General features: G+C 42.1%; 1 protein-coding gene across 1 annotated transcript in view; it reads right to left on the reverse strand.

Annotated features, from left to right (window-relative positions):
• Positions 1 to 23332, reverse strand: part of LOC137321349 (disks large-associated protein 2-like) — a 168754-nt gene that overhangs the window by 120060 nt on the left and 25362 nt on the right. Inside the window, 1 exon segment of the mRNA XM_067983735.1 lies at positions 5734 to 5939. Within this exon segment, the coding sequence (XP_067839836.1) occupies positions 5734 to 5939 (206 nt within the window).

The following is a 23332-nucleotide window of genomic DNA, read 5'->3' on the forward strand; positions in this document are numbered from 1 at the left end:
GTGACCTTGATATGTAATTGGAATTACCAGAAATGTAAGCCTTACACTGACAATAAAATCCTATGTTTATAGAACTATGTATCTTCTGAAACAGAACAACTTCCTAATCAAGATAAAAGTGGCACAGAGTGTTTACTATAGGGTTCTCTGGGTGGCACTAAGTTCCAAACGATGCTAACGTCCTTTCAATTTGCTCATTATTGTGTGATTTCATGTCTAAAACCTTTGTTGAACTATATCTGTTTCAAGTATTCTGTGCTGGCTGAGTGCCAAATGGAATTTTATTGTCGAATAAACAATGCAAATTAAAATATAGCCTAGTGCCCGGACTGGTTCCAAACTGCCTGGTATTTCCTAAGTCCCAGGCAGAGTCAATACATCAAGCTTTCCTATTGGGACAGCTGTGATCTGCCACAGTGGGGGAATGCATCATCTTGCAGCTAGCAGTGATAGTAGCACTAGCATGTGTGTTGCAGGAGGGCTGTCCTCCCTTGTAGGTAAGCCCAACAGGCAGAGGCTTAAATTTGTAGGAATTGTGAAGCCTGTCATTATCTATGCCTTCAAATTCCCCTGTAGGATGGGTGAATGCAGGGGCAGCATGAGAATGTGTGTAGCAGGATGCCCCTCTGGCCACAGCCCCAGCAGCATTCATCTTCCAGACAGCGGTGGAATCTGTGGACTAAATACGGTATGCTTGATATATTATCTTGAGCTGGCATAGACATCGCTTGGGCCTCTTTAAGCCTTTCCCTTTTGTCTTTTGATCTGGAAGGAAGAAGGCGGTTGAGATGTGTTTGTGAGATTTGTCAGAAGGATTGGCTCACTTTGGAGTTTCCTGAGCATGGAGGTGGTGGAATAAGTAATGCTGGATGAGATGGACTTTATCTGTCTTTTGTTGAAAGGACATAATCTGGCTGCTGAGGAGCAGCCCTAGCCAGGAGGATCCTTTGTCATATCAAGATTGAAATCCCCCATACAGAATCTGACCATCATCCAGAAAGTCAGAGCTGCAAACTAACAACCCCTTCTGGGTGCTCCAGCATGCCCCAACCTTACAAGGCCCATCAGCATATTCTTAAGAATGTTGACGTCCCTTGAACAAGCCAAAAGCCAGGGACTGTGATCAAATAATCCTCACCCAATGCAGCATGCTCTTCCCAATGTTTGCACAATGTACTGACTATCCTCATGAATCATTGGCCCATAATTGGCAGTCAAAATAATGGTGAGACTAATGGCGCTCGCCATCATTTAGGTGTAAATGCTACAGTAACTTCAGGCGAGGGGCAAGTGTGCGGTTAAACGCGGAAATCCAAAAGTCGCTGTCCAAGTTGCGCCGTTCCACCGTCAGCTTCCTGAAAACCATAAGAGATAGGAGCAGGAGTAGGCCATTCGGTCCCTCGAGCCTGCTCCGCCATTCAATGAGATCATGGCTGATCTGATTTTTACCTCGACGCCACTTTCCTGCATTTTCCCCGGAATCTTGCTCTCTGACTCACCATTGAAATGCATTGACCAGCGTGGAGTCGCTGTACTTGCATGGTAGATACAAACTAAACTCGCCACAAAAAGCTAGAGCTGGTCTGAAGTGAAGCAAGAAGCCTGTCTTGGAGCCATTTAAGGTCTGTGCATATTTAATTAAGCCTAGATTAGCTGTCAGAGATTCTTTTAACAATGTGCTAAGTGTTAATTACTGCCAATGAACCTCTTTGGCACTGAAAATTAACTATTACAAGTGTGGAATCTCATTCCTTTGGGTTTTAATTGTTGTTGGAGATTTTAAAAATGTAAAATTTAAAATTAAAACTTTTTTTTAGTTTTCGTTTCTCTCTTTTTTCTCTGTCTCTTAATCCAATCTTTCTTTCCCTCTCTTTATTTCTCTTTCTGTACCTCATTTGTGATTGAATTCACCCACTCTAATTTACACTTCCTTCTCAGTCCTTGCGCTGTTAATTTTACAATCCTTCAATCTGATTGATTAAGGAGATACACAGTTGCTTGTCTTGTTCACTCAGGTCCCAGATGCCCGGTTTCCCTCACCGCGATGTTATCAGCTCCCACTTTCAGCAACTTGCAGTGCAAAATATTGTCAAGAATAAACGGCCAAGGGCAAGTCTAACTAACGGCGGACGCCATTCGTTGCCCTGCTATAGCAAATTATGGGCCAATATATTTCCTAATGCATTTGTCTACAAGCACCATAATGTTATATTCATGTACTTTTCTTTAAGGAAAATTCTTATGTACATCAATAACACCCAGCTCTCCCAATCCACCATCTCTCTCAAACCCCTCCACTGCCTTTGTGCTTTCAGACAGCTTGTCCAACATCCAGACCTGGTAACCTGTTACTTCCTCCAACTAAACGTTGGGAAGTCCAAAGCCATTGTTTTCAGACCTTTCCACCAACGCTGTACTCTCACCACCAACTCCATTCCCCTCCCCGTCGCTGTCTTAGGCTGAGGCAAAATCTTTACAACCTCAGTGTCCTATCCAACCATGAGCTGAGCTTCCGATTCCATTTCTCCTCCATCACAAAGATCACCTACTTCTACCTACAGAGTATTGCCCACCTCTGCCTCTATCTGAGCCCAGCTGTCGCAGAAACCCTCATACATGCCTTTGTCACCTCCAGACTTGACTACCCCAATGCTCTCCCATCCTCCATAAAGCCCTTAATATGCCATGCCCTTAACATGCAATTTGCAGAGTGGTTTAATGGTAATTTGTTACGAGATTAATAATATAGAGGCTTATTTTAGTTTGAATTTTGTTCTCAAAGCAATTGCTCATTGCATTTACTTCCCTTTGTCTTTTGCCCTTTGTCTAAGACAGGACCTTTATTAATTACTTGTCTAAACACCAAAGCTGGGATTGCCCTTTACTGATGACTTGACCTCATGGATTGCAAAGTCAATGAACTGTGGGCTATCGTTAAGCCCACTCATATACAACACAAAGATACCTTAGAGTAGCGTCTGATTCAGAACATCTATAACAAGAAATCACACAGTCCCAATGGCTTCTTCTACAGATAGCTTTTATTTCAATTTCCTGAACCAATCTAAGAGCTTTGTGGTGAGAAGACATGAGGAATAGAGAAAGTGGGGTCACAGAACAAGTGGAGTCACAGAGAATATGGGGTCACAGAGAAAGGGAGAGTGCTTTTTACATCCAGATTCCCAAATTCATATTCTTTTAATTTTTTTGATTGCACCAAAATCATTCTTAGGTAGCTTCAGCTGTTACCGGAGAGGACATCTCAAATTTAAATCGATTTGAAGTGGACTAACTCAGAAAAATAATAGTGGACTACTGTAATGAGATTCAGAAATAACTTCAAAATATGTCTAGCTCAATCTGATAAACACCGATACTCCTATTAAATTGTAAGTAATTTAAGGAAATTATTTTAACTCTGAAGTTACACTACAAATCTAACTGTAATCTTTTGTAAAGGAATTCTGTAAATCAAATTAAAATTACTGGGTTGAAGTGTCGCAGTGCAACATTAGTAACAAACGAGTTTGCATATTTTTACGGAATTCCCTTATCTGCTTTTTTAACAAAGGCACGATTCCATTTTTGTTATATCGCAAAGCCCGATTACAATCCAGTGGGGTAGAAATTGTATGTATCGTATCCATTTTTCAGGCAGACACCTAAAACAGACATTAGGACCCTTAAATATATAAATTAGAGGCCGTTTGAAAGAACCCGATCAGAAATTAGTTGGCGATGGGCCTGCTGCACTCAGGATTCCTCAGCAGCCCCCCCACAGCCACCAACAAAGGATAAGTGAAGAAAAAAGTTCCTGCAGAGTTAGGAAGAGCAGGAGTGCTTCCCCCTACAGCCCGCTCCAATCCCCTCTCCCAGGACTTACCTGAGGGTTGCTGCCAGTCAGGCACGAGATCGGACATCAATCTCTTCGCTCAGACATGCTGCATGTGGAGGCCTGACCAGTGCTGGCAGCTCATGCCGAGTATGCTGGTGAGCCCCGAGGATCAATTTCCATCGATCCTCGGGGCTCTCGTTTCGGGCGCGCTTTTGTCCCCAGACCAAAATCTAGCCCAAAGTGGCCTCCCACTCCTCCAAAGCGGGGGCAGTGTCATAATACAAATCTGAGTGCAGTACCATTTCTGGGCCAAAGGAGGTCGCAATCACCACTCGATGGGTTCTGCATCTGCTGGCGTCTAACTGACACCGTTGCTTCAGCAACACTTCTCCTATCACAGAAGCCAGTCTTCAGCCAATTCGATTCACTCCCCGTGATATCGAGAAACAGCTGAGTGCACTGGATACAGCAAAGGCTATGGGCCCTGACAACATCCCGGCTGTAGTGCTGAAGACTTGTGCTCCAGAACTAGCCGCGCCTCTAGCCAAACTGTTCCAGTACAGCTACAACACTGGCATCTACCCGACAACGTGGAAAATTGCCCAGGTATGTCCTGTCCACAAAAAGCAGGATAAATCCAATCCGGCCAATTACCGCCCCATCAGTCTACACTCAATCATCAGCAAAGTGATGGAAGGTGTCGTCCACAGTGCTATCAAGCGGCACTTACTCACCAATAACCTGCTCACCGATGCTCAGTTTGGGTTCTGCCAGGACCACTCGGCTCCAGACCTCATTACCGCCTTGGTCCAAACATGGACAAAAGAGCTGAATTCCAGAGGTGAGGTGAGAGTGACTGCTCTTGATATCAAGGCAGCATTTGACCGAGTGTGGCACCACGGAGCCCTAGTAAAATTGAAGTCAATGGGAATCAGGGGGAAAACTCTCCAGTGGCTGGAGTCATACCTAGCACAAAGGAAGATGGTAGTGGTTGTTGGAGGCCAATCATCTCAGACCCAGGACATTGCTGCAGGAGCTCCTCAGGGCAGTGTCCTAGGCCCAACCATCTTCAGCTGCTTCATCAATGACCTTCCCTCCATCATAAGGTCAGAAATGGGGATGTTCACTGATGATTGTACAGTGTTTAGTTCCATTCACAATCCCTCAGATAACGTCCGTGCCCGCATGCAGCAAGATCTGGACAACATCCAGGCTTGGGCTGATAAGTGGCAAGTAACATTCACGCCAGATAAGTGCCAGGCAATGACCATCTCCAACAAGGGAGAGTCTAACCACTTCTCCATGACATTCAACGGCATTACCATCACCGAATCCCCCACCATCAACATCCTGGGGGTCACCATTGACCAGAAACTTAACTGGACCAGCCATATAAATACTGTTATCTTAATTAGATCATCCCTTAATCTTTTATACTCAAGGGAATACAAGCTTAGTCTATGCAACCTGTCCTCACAATTTAACCCTTTTAGCCCCAGTATTATTCTGGTGAATCTGCACTGCACCCCCTCCATGGTCAATATATCTTTCCTGAGGTGCACTGCCCAGAACTGATCACACTACTGCACTATTCACATTTGACAAATGGTAAAAAAATCATACATAAAAGGGTGTTTCTTGCTACCGGTAGTCTTGGGACTCAGATTCATATACTATTCAGACTTTGTACTTGCAATTTATAACATCAGCTGAATCTCAAAGTTTTCTTTCCTTACAGCACACTCCTGGTTATAAGTTATTACATATATCACACATAAGATACTTCAGATATTTAACCTAATGAAAATCATAAGGTGCACCCTCCCAACTCTCCCCAACATCCCATCTAATGCTGTGCCTACTAGTGAAAAAAGACAGAAAATTGAAGGAATGCTTACTTCTGATTATCTGCTTTCTGACCAGCAGCTTTCATTAGGGTTTCATGGAGACTAGCTGCTTTTGGTGAACCTTTTGGGCTAGTGTCAGATTCACCACTTTCTTCATCTCCCATCGCCTTAATATAGCTGCCACTCCTCATCCTTCGGCAAGGAATCTCCTCATCTTTGCCTCCCAGTGGATATCCTCCCCATTCATCCTGGGGGACCTGAAATATTTAAAATACAATACATAACAATAGTTACTAGTCTTTGTATCTTCACTCAGATACAGGATAACGCAGTGTAGTTCAAGATTTCTTGTACTCAGGAACGTCTTGTCGCACTCTATGGGCCTTGACCCTTCATCAGAGGTTTGAAAGCTCCACATATCAATAAATTTAAATCTGAAAAATGTTCTAAAGGTTGCAACATTAAGAGGATAATTGTATGATATATTAATATTAAAGATGGCAGTGGGCATGCCTATTTTTTAAATATAAGAAGCACCAAATTGCAGCAAAATGTAATGGAATATTTAACAAGCGAACAAATGCATAAAAAAGACAATCTGCATTTCTACAGAATATGGTACATAAATGCAAAATTGTTATATTTAGCACAACATAATAATTCATATTTTTTTAAAACTGTGAATGTTGGAAATCTGAAGTATAAATAGTAAACTTTGAAAACATAGCAAGTATCTGAAAGGAAGAAAAAGGTCAGTCAATGTTTTGGGTTGAAATTTGTCAGAAACTAAAGAGACAAGCAAGCCAAACATATTCACTCTGGCCACAAGTTTGAACCTGACCTTCCTGGGTCTCCCTACTTTAACTCCCCTTCACATTCTCATTCCAACCTTTCCACCTTTGGCCTCCAACACTGCCACAAGCAAGCTCAACACAAACTTTGTAAACTATTGTTAAAGGGAGCTATTGCAGGTCCAGTATTGACTGACGGAATTAGTGAAGGGCTGCCCCTATTGTTTCCTAAATCAAAGGAGGAATAGTCACGTTCTGCAGACTACTGTAATCTGTTCAATTGCTACAGTTACTTTTAATAAACCTTTTCCATAATTTATAGCCTAAGCCAAGGGATAGAATGTTAATTTTACCACCTTTCAAATTCTGAGAGATTTGGGCCCTGTCCAGAATGTTTGACCCTAGGCAACAATATATTACCAGATATTGGGCATATAAAATCACAATCCTACAGTTTGTAGGGAGTGAGGTCTAATTTATGGGAGTCGTCTTTGACTTAGGGCAAATAAAAAACATCTAAGTAAAACCTAGAATGTAAGTGACATTATTTTTAAGTGACCAGCTTTTAAGGCATCGATTGTAGCTTTCAGAATTAATAAATATACTGCTGTATTTTGCCAGTGTTTAAACTCTTTGGCAGAATTTGGTACAAACATTTGTTGTTTGGAGGCACGTAGATTACTGGCTTACAGTGCTGATGGCCTGAGTGTTAAAATAGAAACATAAAAAAATATTGGGCCAGAATTTGCCTTGGCAGGGCATCTAACTGTGTCTGCTGTTAGTTAGACTTACCCCTGCACCCTTCAGCTCAAAAAATGTTTGCCCACAAAGCTGCTAATGGTGCAGTGAAGGAAACGGGGCATCTAGGACCTGAGTGAACAAGGCAACCAACAGGGTATCTCCTTAACCAATGAGATAGAAGGATCGAGAAATAAGCACAGGAAGGACTGAGAAGGAGGGTGAATTAAAGGGGGTGAATTCAATGTCAAATCAGGTACAGAAAGAGAAATAAAGTGAGGGAAAGAAAGATTGGATTAAAAGAGAAAAAAGAAACAGAAAGGAAAAGTAAGAAAAAAAATTTAAAATTTAAAATTTGACATTTTTAAAATCTCCCTGAAAAATTCAAAACCATAAGGAATGAGTCTCCACACTTGTAATAGTTAATGTTTGGTGTCAGAGAGGTTGATTGGCAATCATTAACATTTATTACGTCGTTAAATGGGTACTTGTGCTTGTAATAACAAGACTTAACTTTCTGTGACGAGTTTACTGGGCAATTAATGGGCAAATACAGCAAGTTCCTAAAAAAACTAAGGGCAAGATGCCATTTTCGTGAAGCTAACAGCGGAGCAACGCAACTCGGGCAGTAACTTTTGGATATTCACATTTAACTGCGCATCTGCTCCTCGCCTGAAGTTGCTGTACCATTTATCCATAAATAACGGTGAGCGCCATGAGCCTTGCCATTATGTTGACAGCAAATTCTGGCCCAATAAAACTAAATGTGCAAATACTGTGAAGGACTATCTAATATGACCTACATATTCCATAAAAGCTGAAGGAATGGTCCATTTGACATTGGGAAGACAACATTTTAGCTGAGAGGAAAGGAACTACAGGGCCTAGGGCTTTCTAGTACACAATAATAGCAGACTTCATGCAACATTCTGTCAGCCCTTTACTGATGTCATGAGATAGTTTTTGATGTGTGCCAAATCATACAGTTCTCAAAGAACCAATCAAGCTAGGCTTTATATGTGTATGGATGATGTTGAATAAAGAAGAATGATCCAATGTAGATCACTTTATTTCTCAATTTATCCTCAGGCTTGAGTCAGACTTCCAGCAATTTACTTTTAGTTAACAATGAGGTAAATAAACCTGCTTAGGACAAATTCACTTGAAGCACAAGGGCATACATTATCTTCTGGATTTCACCAGCTATAAGATAATTGCTACTTTAATAATAGCTTACACAATCTTCCCTCCTTTATAGCCAAATAATGCATCTGTTAGACTCTTATCCATTACTTATCTTGGCATGATGAAACAATAAAAGACAGAGAATGGAGAAGTACATAATGAGTCTGAAAAGAGAAAAGGTAGTTTGATATATTGGAGGTAAACCCTACATCTACACCTGAAAAGTTAACCTGCATTTTCTCTTAACAGATGCTGGCTGATCTGTTGTGTCTTTCTAGAATTTCTGGTTGTAATTCAGATTTACAATCAGATTTGCAGTTTGTAGTTTTTATCACAAACATGCCTCCAACTACCATATTTTCTTTGAATGACTTTATAGTTTGTCTCTTGGAATTAAGAGTGCTGCTTTGTTAGTAGGAGGATTGTAGTTATGTATTTATAAGAATACATAACTGTTTAGCCATTAAATATGGGTTCAACTTGCCTAAAACGTGCAACAATTATCCACCTAACACATATGCCCACACAACTCCTCCATTTCCATCTGAAAACAGTAGGGCATTGTTAGATATGGAAATTCATTTATTAATTTGATGCTGTGCGTATTCTTAGAACATTTTGCCAAGAACAGTTCCATATATAGACCCAATTGCCATATAAAAACAGGAAGGCATTTGTCAATCATGGAAACTCATTAACGTATTTGTCAGTGTGAGTATAGCTCTCCATGATGCCATCTACTACTGCCTCCATAGGTCCTGATCTGTATATTGAGATTATTGAATTTGGCAGTAAGCAATCAGAATAAAGCTCTCCCCACGACACTTCACAGCTGACTGAACAAAGCTTTTTGCATTTTTTTACCAATCAACAGCTGGTTTAGGTGATTGTGAACTGTGAAATTACCATTATTACAGGTGTACCATGACTGGCTAGTTACCTGCCATTTCACTGAGTTTTAAAGAAACGATCACCACCAACCACCATTTTGATTGGTGAGCATTTAAACCCAGAATAGAAAAGCAAGAAAACTTTTCTTACTAAAAGTGCAAGAAATACCCATTACTCTCAATGCACTTTATTAGTTACAGATAGCTGGGCTTCTTTTGACTGTAGGCCATGTGCATCTACATATTTTATCTCAAGGGAAAAAAAGCTGTCATTTCCCTGGCAGAGGAAGATACTGAAAAGAACCATATATTATTATTCTATGTGACTAAGTGAAGGCTTATCCAGGCATGAACAAAAAGTACACAGCCACCAATTCAGTTAAGAGCAGCCAGTCGAACCCAAAGTTTGACTGTACACTTGTATCTTAACCTTGATATGCATAAGAACGAGTGACTCAGCACTAAAAAGGATTGTTACTGGACCGATAACTTCGAAGACAGCCCCAAAAATTTTGACAAGAACACCACAGGGTACAACAAACTGCAGTACTTCAAACTTTTGACTGATAATAACAGTGACAACATGATTTTACTCAGGCATTGCAATCACTATCAGTCCTAAGGTGCTAATTACCAGTAAAGGCAAGGCAGCTCAGGGCTGGTGATGATAGCAATATCATTCAAAATAATCTTGTTAATACAGCAACAAACCATATATTATTTTTACCCCTTATATTGCTATAGTTAGAGTAAGTTTCAGATTTGAATTTAATAAGGATCCATACTTTCCAAATCTGTTATTCTTTTAATATATAGTGTGATTGAGTGCAACTATAACTTTTCCCAAATCATTGTTTAACATGGAATAAGCAGGCTCAGGCCTCTTCTATTATTAGGTATCTGAAGTCTTTGATTACTTAATTAATCTATTATTCGCTATAGCATTATGGCTTTTGTGTAACTCAAAACCACAACAAATGCTATTCAAAATATTTTTTCCTAAATATTGATTATTAGAAATGATCCATTACTACTCCCATTGTAGAACGCTTCTGATTCATCTATTGTGATAAGCAATGGTGCATAATCCATACACACTTACCTCAAATATACTGCACAGCAGAGTTTACAAACATTTCTGCATTCTTTCAGTCATGACTGACAAGTTTGGGTTCTTCAAAGAATATAGTTGGGAAAGTCAGTTCATTGATGTGATTTTACTTCGTTTCTCTCGTTCTGAACTGTGTAATATTGATCATAGCGGCTTTTCCCAATCACAACAAAGTTACCTAAACTCCAGGGGTGATTCCGTGGTCCATACTCCCAATGGGCAGCTGTGTTCACAGGGAGCACAGGCTGGAGAATCTGGCCTACATTGTTGTAGTCTTACATCTGACCCACGTTCCCTGCATTGCTGGAACGCAGCGTCATGGAGTCATCTTGTGCAAACTTACAGAGAAATACCCCCAGTCAAAGGCTCAACCCTTTTGGGCATGACCTTATGGTACCTCATTTTGGACACTCTGAGTATCTTAACTGCTTTAGGTTGCTTTTGCATTCAGAAGAAAGTTCCTTTTTTTTGCCAATTTTCATCCCTCTTTTCCTGAAGACACTGAATTATTCCGGGGTATGGTCCCACGGGCACGGGCCGCCTTCCAGTCTCTTGCCTAAGTGACTATTATTCATTCGCGAGCCTAGACAGAGAGCATTCGCAGGCACTTCAGGTGGAGGGCAAAACAGCCAAACCCCATCTCGTCCTCATTTGATGTGCACACGCACACTCGCACTCACACACACTCTCCCACTCACACACCCGCGCACACTCGCACTCACACACATTCCCACTCACACGCACACTCGCACTCACACACACTCTCCCACTCACACACCCGCGCACACTCGCACTCACACACATTCCCACTCACACGCACACTCGCACTCACACACACTCTCCCACTCACACACCCGCGCACACTCGCACTCACACACACTCTCCCACTCACGCGCACACTCGCACTCACACACACTCTCCCACTCACACGCACACTCGCACTCACACGCACACTCGCACTCACACACTCTCCCACTCACACACCCGCGCACACTCGCACTCACACACACTCTCCCACTCACACGCACACTCGCACTCACACACTCTCCCACTCACACACCTGCGCACACTCGCACTCACACACACTCTCCCACTCACACACCCGCGCACACTCGCACTCACACACACTCTCCCACTCACACGCACACTCGCACTCACACACTCTCCCACTCACACACCTGCGCACACTCGCACTCACACACACTCTCCCACTCACACACCCGCGCACACTCGCACTCACACACACTCTCCCACTCATACACACTCTCCCACTCACATGCACACTCGCATTCACACACACTCTCCCACTCACACACCCGCGCACACTCGCACTCACACACACTCTCCCACTCACACGCACACTCGCATTCACACACACTCTCCCACTCACACACCCGCGCACACTCGCACTCACACACACTCTCCCACTCACACGCACACTCGCATTCACACACACTCTCCCACTCACACACCTGCGCACACTCGCACTCACACACACTCTCCCACTCACACACCCGCGCACACTCGCACTCACACACACTCTCCCACTCACACACACTCGCACTCACACACACTCTCCCACTCACACACACTCGCACTCACACACACTCTCCCACTCACACGCACACTCGCATTCACACACACTCTCCCACTCACACGCACACTCGCACTCACACACACTCTCCCACTCACACGCACACTCGCACTCACACGCACACTCGCACTCACACACACTCTCCCACTCACACACCCGCGCACACTTGCACTCACACACACTCTCCCACTCACACGCACACTCGCACTCATACACACTCTCCCACTCACACGCACACTCGCACTCACACACTCTCCCACTCACACACCCGCGCACACTCGCACTCACACACACTCTCCCACTCACACACACACTCGCACTCACACACACACTCGCACTCACACACCTGCGCACACTCGCACTCACACACTCTCCCACTCACACACACACTCACACTCACACACACTCTCCCACTCACACACACTCTCCCACTCACACACCCGCGCACACTCGCACTCACACACTCTCCCACTCACACACACACTCACAATCACACACACTCTCCCACTCACACACCCGCGCACACTCGCACTCACACACTCTCCCACTCACACACACACTCACAATCACAAACACTCTCCCACTCACACACACACTCACAATCACACACACTCTCCCACTCACACACACACTCACAATCACACACACTCTCCCACTCACACACCCGCGCACACTCGCACTCACACACTCTCCCACTCACACACACACTCGCACTCACACACACACTCGCACTCACACACACACTCCCACTCACACACACGCGCACACTCACACTCACACACCCTTCCACTCACACACACACTCGCACTCACACACACTCTTCCACTCACACACCCGCGCACACTCGCACTCACACACTCTCCCACACACGCGCACACTCACACTCACACACTCTTCCACTCACACGCACACTCGCACTCACACACACTCTTCCACTCACACACCCGCGCACACTCGCACTCACACACACTCTCCCACTCACGCGCACACTCGCACTCACACAGGCACACTCGCACTCACACACCCGCACACACTCTCCCACTCACACTCACACAGGCACACTCTCCCACTCACACACACACTATCCCACTCACACACACACTATCCCACTCACACACACACTATCCCACTCACACACCCGCACACACTCGCACTCACACAGGCACACTCTCTCACTCACACACCCGTGCACACTCGCACTCACACACACACTCTCCCACTCACACAACCGCGCACACTCGCACTCACACACACACACTCTCCCACTCACACACACTCTCCCACTCACACACTCGCACTCGCACACTCTCCCACTCACACAACCGCACACACTCGCACTCACACACACACACTCTCCCACTCACACACTCGCACTCGCACAGGCACACTCTCCCACTCACACAACCGCACACACTCGCACTCACACACACACACTCTCCCACTCACACACTCGCACTCGCACAGGCACACTCTCCCACTCACACAACCGCACACACTCGCACTCACACACACACACTCTCCCACTCACACACTCGCACAGGCACACTCTCCCACTCACACAACCGCACACACTTGCACTCACACACACACACTCTCCCACTCACACACCCGCGCACACTCGGACTCACACACATGCTCCCACTCACACACCCGCGCACACTCGCAGGCACACTCACACTTATACAAACTCGCACTCACGCACACACTCACACACACCCACACCCACGCACACCCCCACTCACGCACACCCCCACTCACGCACATTCCCACTCACACATGCATACTCGCACCCTCATACGTACACAATCGCACCCGCATGCATGCACACTCACACATTTGCACTCACACACACACACCCACACAAATGCACAATCGCACATGCACAAACGCACACTTGCACTCACACACTCGTACCCCCACTCACATAATCGCACCCCCACACACACTTAATCGGATCCACACACATGCACACTCACACCTACACTTGTGCACACTCGCACTTCAGCAGAAGTCACTGGATAGCAACCAAAAGCTGGAACCCTGGCTGCATTTCTCCTTGTCCAGATTAGGATGCTGAGGCTTAATGTACAGAAAGGTTACTGGCACCATGAAACCGTACTCACAGCAATAGTCAGTACTGTCAGAGACCCACAGAGAGAAGTAGGAAAAAGAACAAAATTTAACACAGAAAACATCAATTCATTCAAATACAACCACAAAAATCAATTATGATAAATATGACTATTTTTGTTCAATAGCAAGTCATGGTTAGGAAAGCAGCACCATAAACAGTGATAGCTGAATAAAGCAATTCCAAACATTAGCCTTCTATGTCATGCGAAGAACTTTTAAAAGACCATTGATTTATTAGCAAGCTGTGTTATGTTCAGAACAATATCAGATTTCAGTTTAGTAATGTCAGTTTATTATGAATTGTGTTAAGTTTTAAAAAAAATATATCTGTTCTATACTGGTCTAACTAAAATTTCTGTGATATTTTCCGCAGAGATTTATTGCAGCTCCCCACGTAAAAGCAGTTAAGACACTCGGGGCCCCCAATTTCCTGTGGTCCTGCTCTGCCACTGGAAGTGTGGCAGGATAGGACTTCTGGTCACCCATCAGTTGTGACCCTGACCCCCAACCTTTCCCCAGGGGTCAACGTCATTACCAACAATTAGGGCAGGTGCCCACCTCAGGTTGAGGGAGGGAAATCACTACAGTGCTCCTCACACCCCGAGTATCTTAGCAACAGTGGAAACTATGGACACACAGGCATCCCTTGTGCTCATCGTTGCTAGGGCACAAGAGAAGCAAAATACATTGCAAGACTATTTTCCTATCAGTATAATACACATATCCATATTTGGATGGACATATTGTTGTAAAAGGGATATATACTTATAAATAGTCTAAATGTCTCTTGATGTAAAAGGAATCTATGCCGGCTGTACGTAAACACCAAAGGGTATGACATGGTTAGGTTTATAATATTGGATCCTGAAAATCCAGCTCTCAGCTGTGATCTTAGGTTGGACCCAGAGACAATCACACCAGACAACAGCGTCTTGCAAAGCAATGCTTATTTATTTAATCTCAACACATTTATTAATCAAAGCTCATTTACTTGGTTAACATGAATAATATTTAATCAGCACTCACAGTCGCCTATTTCAACCCGGGTAATGTTAGTAATAGACAGAAAATTTGTCCCAATGATTTGCTTTTGACTGGAGCGGGACAGGTTGACAACAGTGGAACTTGGGCCTGTCCAACTGTCTTACATGTAACAACTGGTTAATGATTAAAATTGCAGTTGAGAATTAATTTGTTGACAAATGTTGATTCGTTTTGACTTTATCTAGATTGGAAGTTTTCAAATCTCAATTGTGCGTGTTCAGGTGTAAAGGATTTGTTTACTTTTTTATGTTATTGTAGTTAAAATAATAAAACCTAGAGCTGTGTTTGAACTGTTTGGATTGTGGAGCACATTTGGTTAAATGACTGCAACTTTCTTTACTCATGTTCTCCATTCTCAATTACTTTATCTTTATGCTGTTCAAAAGAATATGGTGATGTCATGATGTATAGTGTAAAATAATTAACACCTGAAGGATTATAACAGTGTATTATTTTTCACTTACAGATATTGCATCCAATTGAACCTATTAGCTGAGAGTGAACGTAAAATCTATATCCCAAGTGACTGTTAATCTCTCACAAAACTTAGGCTATCATTTATTCTTCTGGGACAAACTGTAAATCTCATTTAGAAGGTTGGCTGCCATGGGAAGTGAAAAACTGTTACACTAGGTGATTAGTCTGAGCTTTGGGCCGTGGACGTTATTGGAGTGGAGCATGTGATACATGACTTGGACCTGCTTGGTGCTGGCACTGGGTGGTCAAAACATTCAGTACTCATCTCTGGAAGCCTTCAGATTGAAAGCGCAAAGGCACCAATATTACAAAACTTGCACAAGAGATTAGGCTTTAGATGGTGGTACAAACTGCTTGAATCTCATTGTGTGAAATGTCACAGCCTTGAAAGACACACTCAGCCATCTATTCTTCTTTGTAATAATAATATGCCCTTTATTATTGCTATGGAACAATATCTGGCATTCTTCCACTGCAGTCCTTTGGACCAAGAAGCCATTCTCTTTACAGCAATAATTGATAATGAGAGTAAAATAATACACAGGGCCCGAAGGTTGATATCCTGAATATTTCCTAACATCTATTTCCAGATTCAGGACTAATACAGGACAACTTTCAGAAGATCGGGAGGTAAGCAATATGGCTTTTTATAAAAAATAACATGGAAAATATCTTTGCATATAAATACAACATAACATATATTACAAAGTACAGTGTAAATGTTATTTTCCAAACTAGGAGGTACATGACAGTGACCAGAGCCATCACATGAGTGCAAAAAGGGAGAGTGAGATATGTAGTCTACATAGTTCAGTGGCATGAGGCTCTTTTTCAGTAAATCACAATTCATCTTACTCATACTGATTAAAGTCCTCGTTTCTGAGAGTTCATCTGTTACATTCTACTAACACATTGCTATCGTTGATGGTTCACTAATGTGAATAATTGCCTGGAATACAGTCTTGAGTGAAAAATGAACCACAGTGAATGCAACAGCACTGCTCCACTCACATATTTGATATAAATAATTAGTGGGCTCCATTCAGGTTCATTTTTGCCCACTTCAGCAATTTTACATTATTTACTGATTTGATTTTCTTTTGCATCTTTCAACAAAATGATGTTTTCAGGTTTCTGCGATTGGAGGTAACCTCACTTTCAGCTTGGTGTGAACTGGCTCCCTGAAAGGGCTGGGATTCTCACTGAAAAAAGGGAGTGAGGGGTGCGCCCATAATATAATGCCATGGAACCATTCATGGAGGTGGGGGGGCGGGGGGGGGGGATGAGGTCCTCAGGAAATCTCCCTATTTACAACACGGCCAGGCTGCTGCTGCTTTCAACGCCTCTTTTAAAACATTAAAGCGCATTAAAAAATATAATGAACTCCAATCTTTTCTTTTCTATTTCTACGACTTGGATGTTTTTGTATTAACCTCGAGTGTTGATGACATCAGTTGGAAAGCTGACTGTAAGGAGTAAAACTCAACAGTGCCAACAAGATGAACTAAATTGCACAAAGTGGAACCTTGCTTGTCCTCAAGAAATGATATTAGGAGCTGGGACTTAGCATAAATCAGTTGAAACACTATTGAATGTTTGAATTGACGTTATCCCTAGATAGGGTTCTTGTAGTGACAAGATAAGTAGTCATTGTATGGATGTCCAGTATTGGATAGAATTTATTATCCATGTAGCTCTGGTATTTAGCTTTGGGCCAAGAGGCCACCAGGTGTCAGGGCTTTAGGTCCAGGAGGCTAATGGGATTAGGCTACCAGTAGCCTTTCCAAGAACATCTCATTTTTAAAATGGAAAAACATGACGGTCTTTTCTACACATGCTGGAGACTTGATGAAGGAATTTAAACAAGCCAATCATGAGATAAAAACTTACTGTGTTAGACGAAGTATTGGGAACTCTCCATCCACTAACTGCTATAATCTGCTGGGGCAGTGTGTGCCCCTCCTTCATGGCGGATAATTGAGATACTACTGTAATTTAAATGCCAAACTAACCCATGGTTCAGAAGTATAGTTCTACTTATATTTATTCAACTCCCCATTGTTTCTGGATCAGTGACTCTTCTAAACTAAGGTCTGACCTCTCTGTCTACGCCTGGGCTTGTTCAGAGGGAACGTGCTCATGCACTGCTGAAACTCCAGCACATCTTGCTGCTTTGAAATCAGGCAGAGTTATCGGTCAAGTGTTAATCAATGTAATGTATTTGGCATAAGTCTTCCACAGTACTTTTGATCAAAATATAAACCTTTCAAAATATTTACATGGATTTGAGGTGAAAACAGATTTACTTTTATATTTTTAAAGGTTAATCCCACCATTAAAAATGGAGATGGCAAAAGTTGCCTTTTAGATTTGTTTCAGAATTATGCATCATTACAATCAACTCAAATGTGGTTCGATTGTATAGATCTATTGCCCAGAACTTGGTTTTGAGGGCGATGGCAGGATAATTTAGTTTATCAACTTGCTCTGTGAAAGACAAACAATCAGATTTTTTTTAGGCCTGACAACATTCAAAGGAGTTGAAAATCCTATTTGCCCTAGTGTAGTTATTGAAAAAAGATACAGATTTTACTACCTTCCGCTGGCTGTTCACCTGAATTAATCTAAAATATATTTACTGTTTTCTTATTTGTTGACATTACTTTACACAGGGTTTGAAAATGTCTTATGATCTTCACTAAAATAGACTATAACCTTCTCAGGGCACTCCTAAGCTATGTAACACAGAAACAAATAAAATCAGAGTAATTTCGAGCGTTGGCTTGAGTTTAGCATGGGTTTGTTTGTAAGTCAGTTCAGTTTCCAGATTGTACGCCTATAACGCATTGCACAATTGGAAAGTACAAGCTTATTAATCTGAATGATCTTTTGTTGTTCCATGCTTTCCCATGGCCTTAATATGGTATTTATTTATCCATCAGAGATGTTCATACAGGAAATCCCATTTCAAACTGTGGTGCCTCACAATGAGCGGCAAAGTATTTTTCCTCAGGACCACATGATATCCTTTCATTTTGAAGCCTTGTTTTGAATCCAGAGTGATTTGCATTTGCTGACTGTATAGGTCCTACGGGGAAAGCATTTGGGCAATCTCAACCAAATTCCTGTGGATGTGGGTCCTCGGTATAAAACTGACCACAGTTTGGTACCAATTAGAACCATATTGTCAGACTCAGTCACCACAAGATGACTAGTGTGGGAAGTGAATAATTTATGCTGGTGTTCTACAGATGCTAAGATGGAATGAAATCTGCCCTGTGCTATATCTGATTTGGAAGTTCCAGACAGTGATATTGGGTGAGAAAGGTAGGGAGATGTTTCATTCCTCATTCATGACATTTCTCACTTGGGTCAACACACTGGCTTTGAAATTATGTTGTGGGATAATAGCGCACCAATGTATAAAATGTAAGTCTGAAATTCCTCTCTCCATTATTTCTGCAGAGCAGTTAACCCATTTTTATTTCCTTCAATGAAAACAGGTTGTGTGAGTCTCTTATAAACTGCAGCCCTAGTACTTGAATCATCCCTGTTGTATAATGTCCTTTTGAAGATAGGGTACCAAAAACTGCACAGACCGTTATCAAATAGGTATACTGAGTTAAAATAATCTGTTTCAACTCATTTAAAAGCCCTCGAGATGCATTCCAGCACTTTAAAATGCTTCCCCAGCTAAGGTCAGCTACAGACAAAACATAGCACTAGGTAGAAAAAGGCTACAACAAAAATTAAAGCAATACATCTCCTAAAATGTTGAATGCTTTTCTTCTCTTATTATTTTGTGAGAATGTTTAACATTCTGCTTTAAATTTATCTGGCTTGCTGATTGTAAATTAACAGAAAGCAAATTGTGATTGACAACAAATTGAAGCTATCGCAACGGTGGCAGTGAGTGAAGTAATTCAAATATTGGGATGCATTAAAAGATCAATATAGTGAGGGGAATCCTACCACCAAAATAGTGAGGTAATCCTACCACTTTATAAATCATTGGTGTGACCGCACTTAGAATACTGTGTACAGTTCTGGTCACCGCAGTACAGAAAGGATACTGCAGCTATTGAAATACAGACAACAGCAACCCGAGTGATAGAGGGGATGGAAGGATTGAATTATGAGGAGCAATTAAGTAAATTGGACATGTTCTCACTGGAAAAGAGAAGATTGAGAGGTGATATGATAGCTGTTTTTAGGACCAGATAATGTAGACCATGCCAAACTATCTCACCTGTCCAGAACAGTAGAGCTAGAGGACACGGCCTGCGCTTGGAGGAAGGTAAATTCAAAACTAATCCGCGAAAACCTTGGGCCGGAGTTTGCTGTGAGCAGTTAGACTTGCACTTGCCCATATATTCTCCATGAGCTTTTGCACAGCAAGTTAATGTAAGTCAGAGATCCATTCAGCACAGCGCCCTCGGCAGGGCATCTGGGACCTGTGTGAACAGGGCAAGCAGCTGTGTGTCTCCTTAACCAATTAGATTGAAGAATTGTTAATGAGCGGCACAAGGACTGAACCAGGAAATGTAAATTAGAAGTGAATTCAATGTCAAATCAGGTACAGTAAATGAAATAAAGAGAGGGAAAGAAAGGTTGGATTAAGAGACAGAGATAAAAGAGGCAGAAAGAAAAAGTAAGAAAAAATGTTTTTGTTTAATTTTTTTTAAATGTCCAACAATAATTAAAAGCTGAAGGAATGAGACTCCACACTTGTAAAAGTTAATTTTCAATGCCGGAGAGGTTGTTTTTGTAATTAAGACTTAGCACGCCATTAAAAGAGTACTTAGACTGGAATGGACATGCCCTAACTTTTTGTGGTGAGTTTAATCTGTATCTACAATGCCAATATAGGAACTTCTCGCCGTTCAATACATTTAAATGGGGAATCAGCCAGCGAGATGCCGTTTTCGCGCAGCTTTTGGAGCATTGCAATTCAGCCAGAAACTTCCGGATTTCCGTGTTTAATTGCGCAGGTGCGGTCACTGGAAGTTACTGTCCAATTTGCACATTAATAACAGTTAGCCTCACCATTATTTTTACAGCTAAATCTGGCCCATTATTTCAGTGAGTGAGTGGTCAATCGAGAGAACAAGCTTGATTGATTCAAATGCAAATTAGATAGATTTCTTTCAGAAAATAATATTTTGGGATACAGTCTAGGAGTAATTTGAAACATGATATATGATAAGCATAGCTTATCTACCTTTCCACCACTGGGGTTTTCATCGCCTCATGTCTGGGTCTGTTGTAGGTTAATTGATAGAGATTGATTGCCATGATTCATCAACAACTCCATCATTGTTCCTATGTTTCTTATAAATTAATTAAATCTCGTTGTAACAACGGAGGAGTTTTTTTATGATAACGTTGATTGTTTAAAGCCTGAATTTTTCATTTGCACTTGCAATTAATTTATTTTTAATAGGTGTATTTATCAATAAATTATATTGTTGGTATACTTTATAAAATAATGGTATCCTGATAGATTTTGTAAAATTCCATTTGGGGTGAGAATATATGAGGAATTAAAATGTGATTGGGCCATTCTCATCACTTGTTCAATGCTCAGAAATGCCAGGTAAACGGGACAGCTTGTTTTGTTTTGTGTATTAATTGAGACAACAATGGATACCCCTGAAGGTAACTGTAAAGAGGACATGTGTCTGATGAGATTTGCTCTGGAAGTTCTAAGAGACCTGGAGAAATTATGCTGAGGGACATGGACGTAATCCTTCCGATGCTGCACGATCCAAAAAAAAATACAGGCTTAGCACACAACAGATAACTCTACATTTACAACTTAGCATACATGAGATAGGATTCAAGGTGCTGGCACTGTCTATGAGGCACCTTCATAGTCAGGAGAAGTGGTGCTTGAGGTTCTGTCACAGTTATTCTTTGTGGAACGGACTTCCAGCAAAAACATTTGGTGAAATGGCCAACTTCTTTGAAAAAAAGCTGGATAAAGGATTAGGTATAGACTGAGATGATCAAATATTCTTACACCATGGAGCTGGATGTTGTCCGCAGGATTGATTGATTACCTTTGGGGAGCAGTGAGTATTTACATAGAACTTTCTCTAACGGGATTAAATAGATAGGGAAAAGTCAGTGATTGGGTAGAATGTACATCTTCTGTGGAAGGTATGATTCTTTTGGGCCTAATAGAATTTTCTCATTCTAAACTTTATTGCATTTTTACGTACTTACTAGATCTACTGTTGCATTTCTCACAGTGAATCAGAGGATATATTGGTCCAGAAATTGCTCACCAAATAATGGGGTTTCTCAACTGCGTCCTCTGTCTCCGACGCCAAATCGAAGGAGTAAGTTCCCGCATTTGCACATGCGCATTAAAACCCAGAAATCGTGAACTTGTTCCTATTGGTTCGCTGGCAAATTGACAGCAGCGAATTAAAGGGGAATTGAAATCACTGAAAAATCGTAAACTTGCCCATCTGCCCATCTGCCCAGCCGGAACATAACTACTTATGCCACCAAAAGGTACACTGAAAAATACCAGGTCTACACTATTTTTTAAAGGCATGATGATTCTTAAAGGCCTCCAAACAACTAAAAATTAAATTTTAAAATGTGGAATGTCACATTACTTCTTATTGTAATATTTTTTGATCATTAAAAAAAATTTAAAAATTGAAAAGGTAATTTTTTTTACTTTCAACTTCTGTCTCTTTAATTTAATTCAATTACTTGCTTGGCTTTTTATAAAATAAATGTTACATTTTTATTTACAATGACATATAGAATAGTAACTTTAAATGAATGAAGTCTGCTTGTGGGTGTGACTTCTCTTCCTGACGGATTCTGTGGGCATGTCTTCCATTCCCACAGGCTGTTTCATATGAATCAGCTTACATTGGGGAGAGGATGAACTGACAGTGCACAACCTCACGAGTCTTCAGAATCGAGCTGCGGACAGCCGTGCCACACCGCTCTGCGCGATTTCCGGCCCAATAAAGTGTGACAGCTGAGGTTGGATGGGAAGTAAGTGTGATGTTTACAGGACATGTGTACGATCGGTAAAACTTTTAATATATCACAGAAAGAAAGAATTTCCATTTATGTAGCGCCTATCACTACCCCACAGCCAATGAGGTACTTTTGAAGTGTAATCACTGTTGTAACGTAGCAAAATGGAGCAGCTAATTTGCGCACAGCAAGGTCTCACAAACAGCAAATGAGATAAATGACCAACATAATTCTGTTTTAGTGATTATGGTTGGGAGATAAATATTGGCCAGGACACCGGGAAAACTCCCCTGCTCTTCTTCGAATAGCACAATGGGATCTATTATTTACACCTGAGAGACCAGACGGGGCCTCGGTTTAATGAATCATCCAAACAACAGCACCTCCGACAGTGCAGTACTGCCTCAGTAGAGGACAGCAAGTGTCCCACATCCCAATAACAGTATTATGCCCACCCCCATTGTTACAGCATAAATCAGGGAAATGGTCGAGGAACTTTGGCCACTTTGCACCCTGACAGAGTTTCCAGATGGGAATGGTAGGGTGGAAGCACCTGTCTCAAACAGGCAGGCGGTTCATGAAACCATTAATCTGGAGGGGTGCATGTTTGCCCTGTGCGCCATTTTCCATTGGTCTGCCACGCAGGATATCAGATCTATATCACTCCATGTAAATTCAG

Source organism: Heptranchias perlo, chromosome 5 (assembly GCF_035084215.1).
Source record: "Heptranchias perlo isolate sHepPer1 chromosome 5, sHepPer1.hap1, whole genome shotgun sequence".
NCBI lineage: Eukaryota > Metazoa > Chordata > Chondrichthyes > Hexanchiformes > Hexanchidae > Heptranchias > Heptranchias perlo.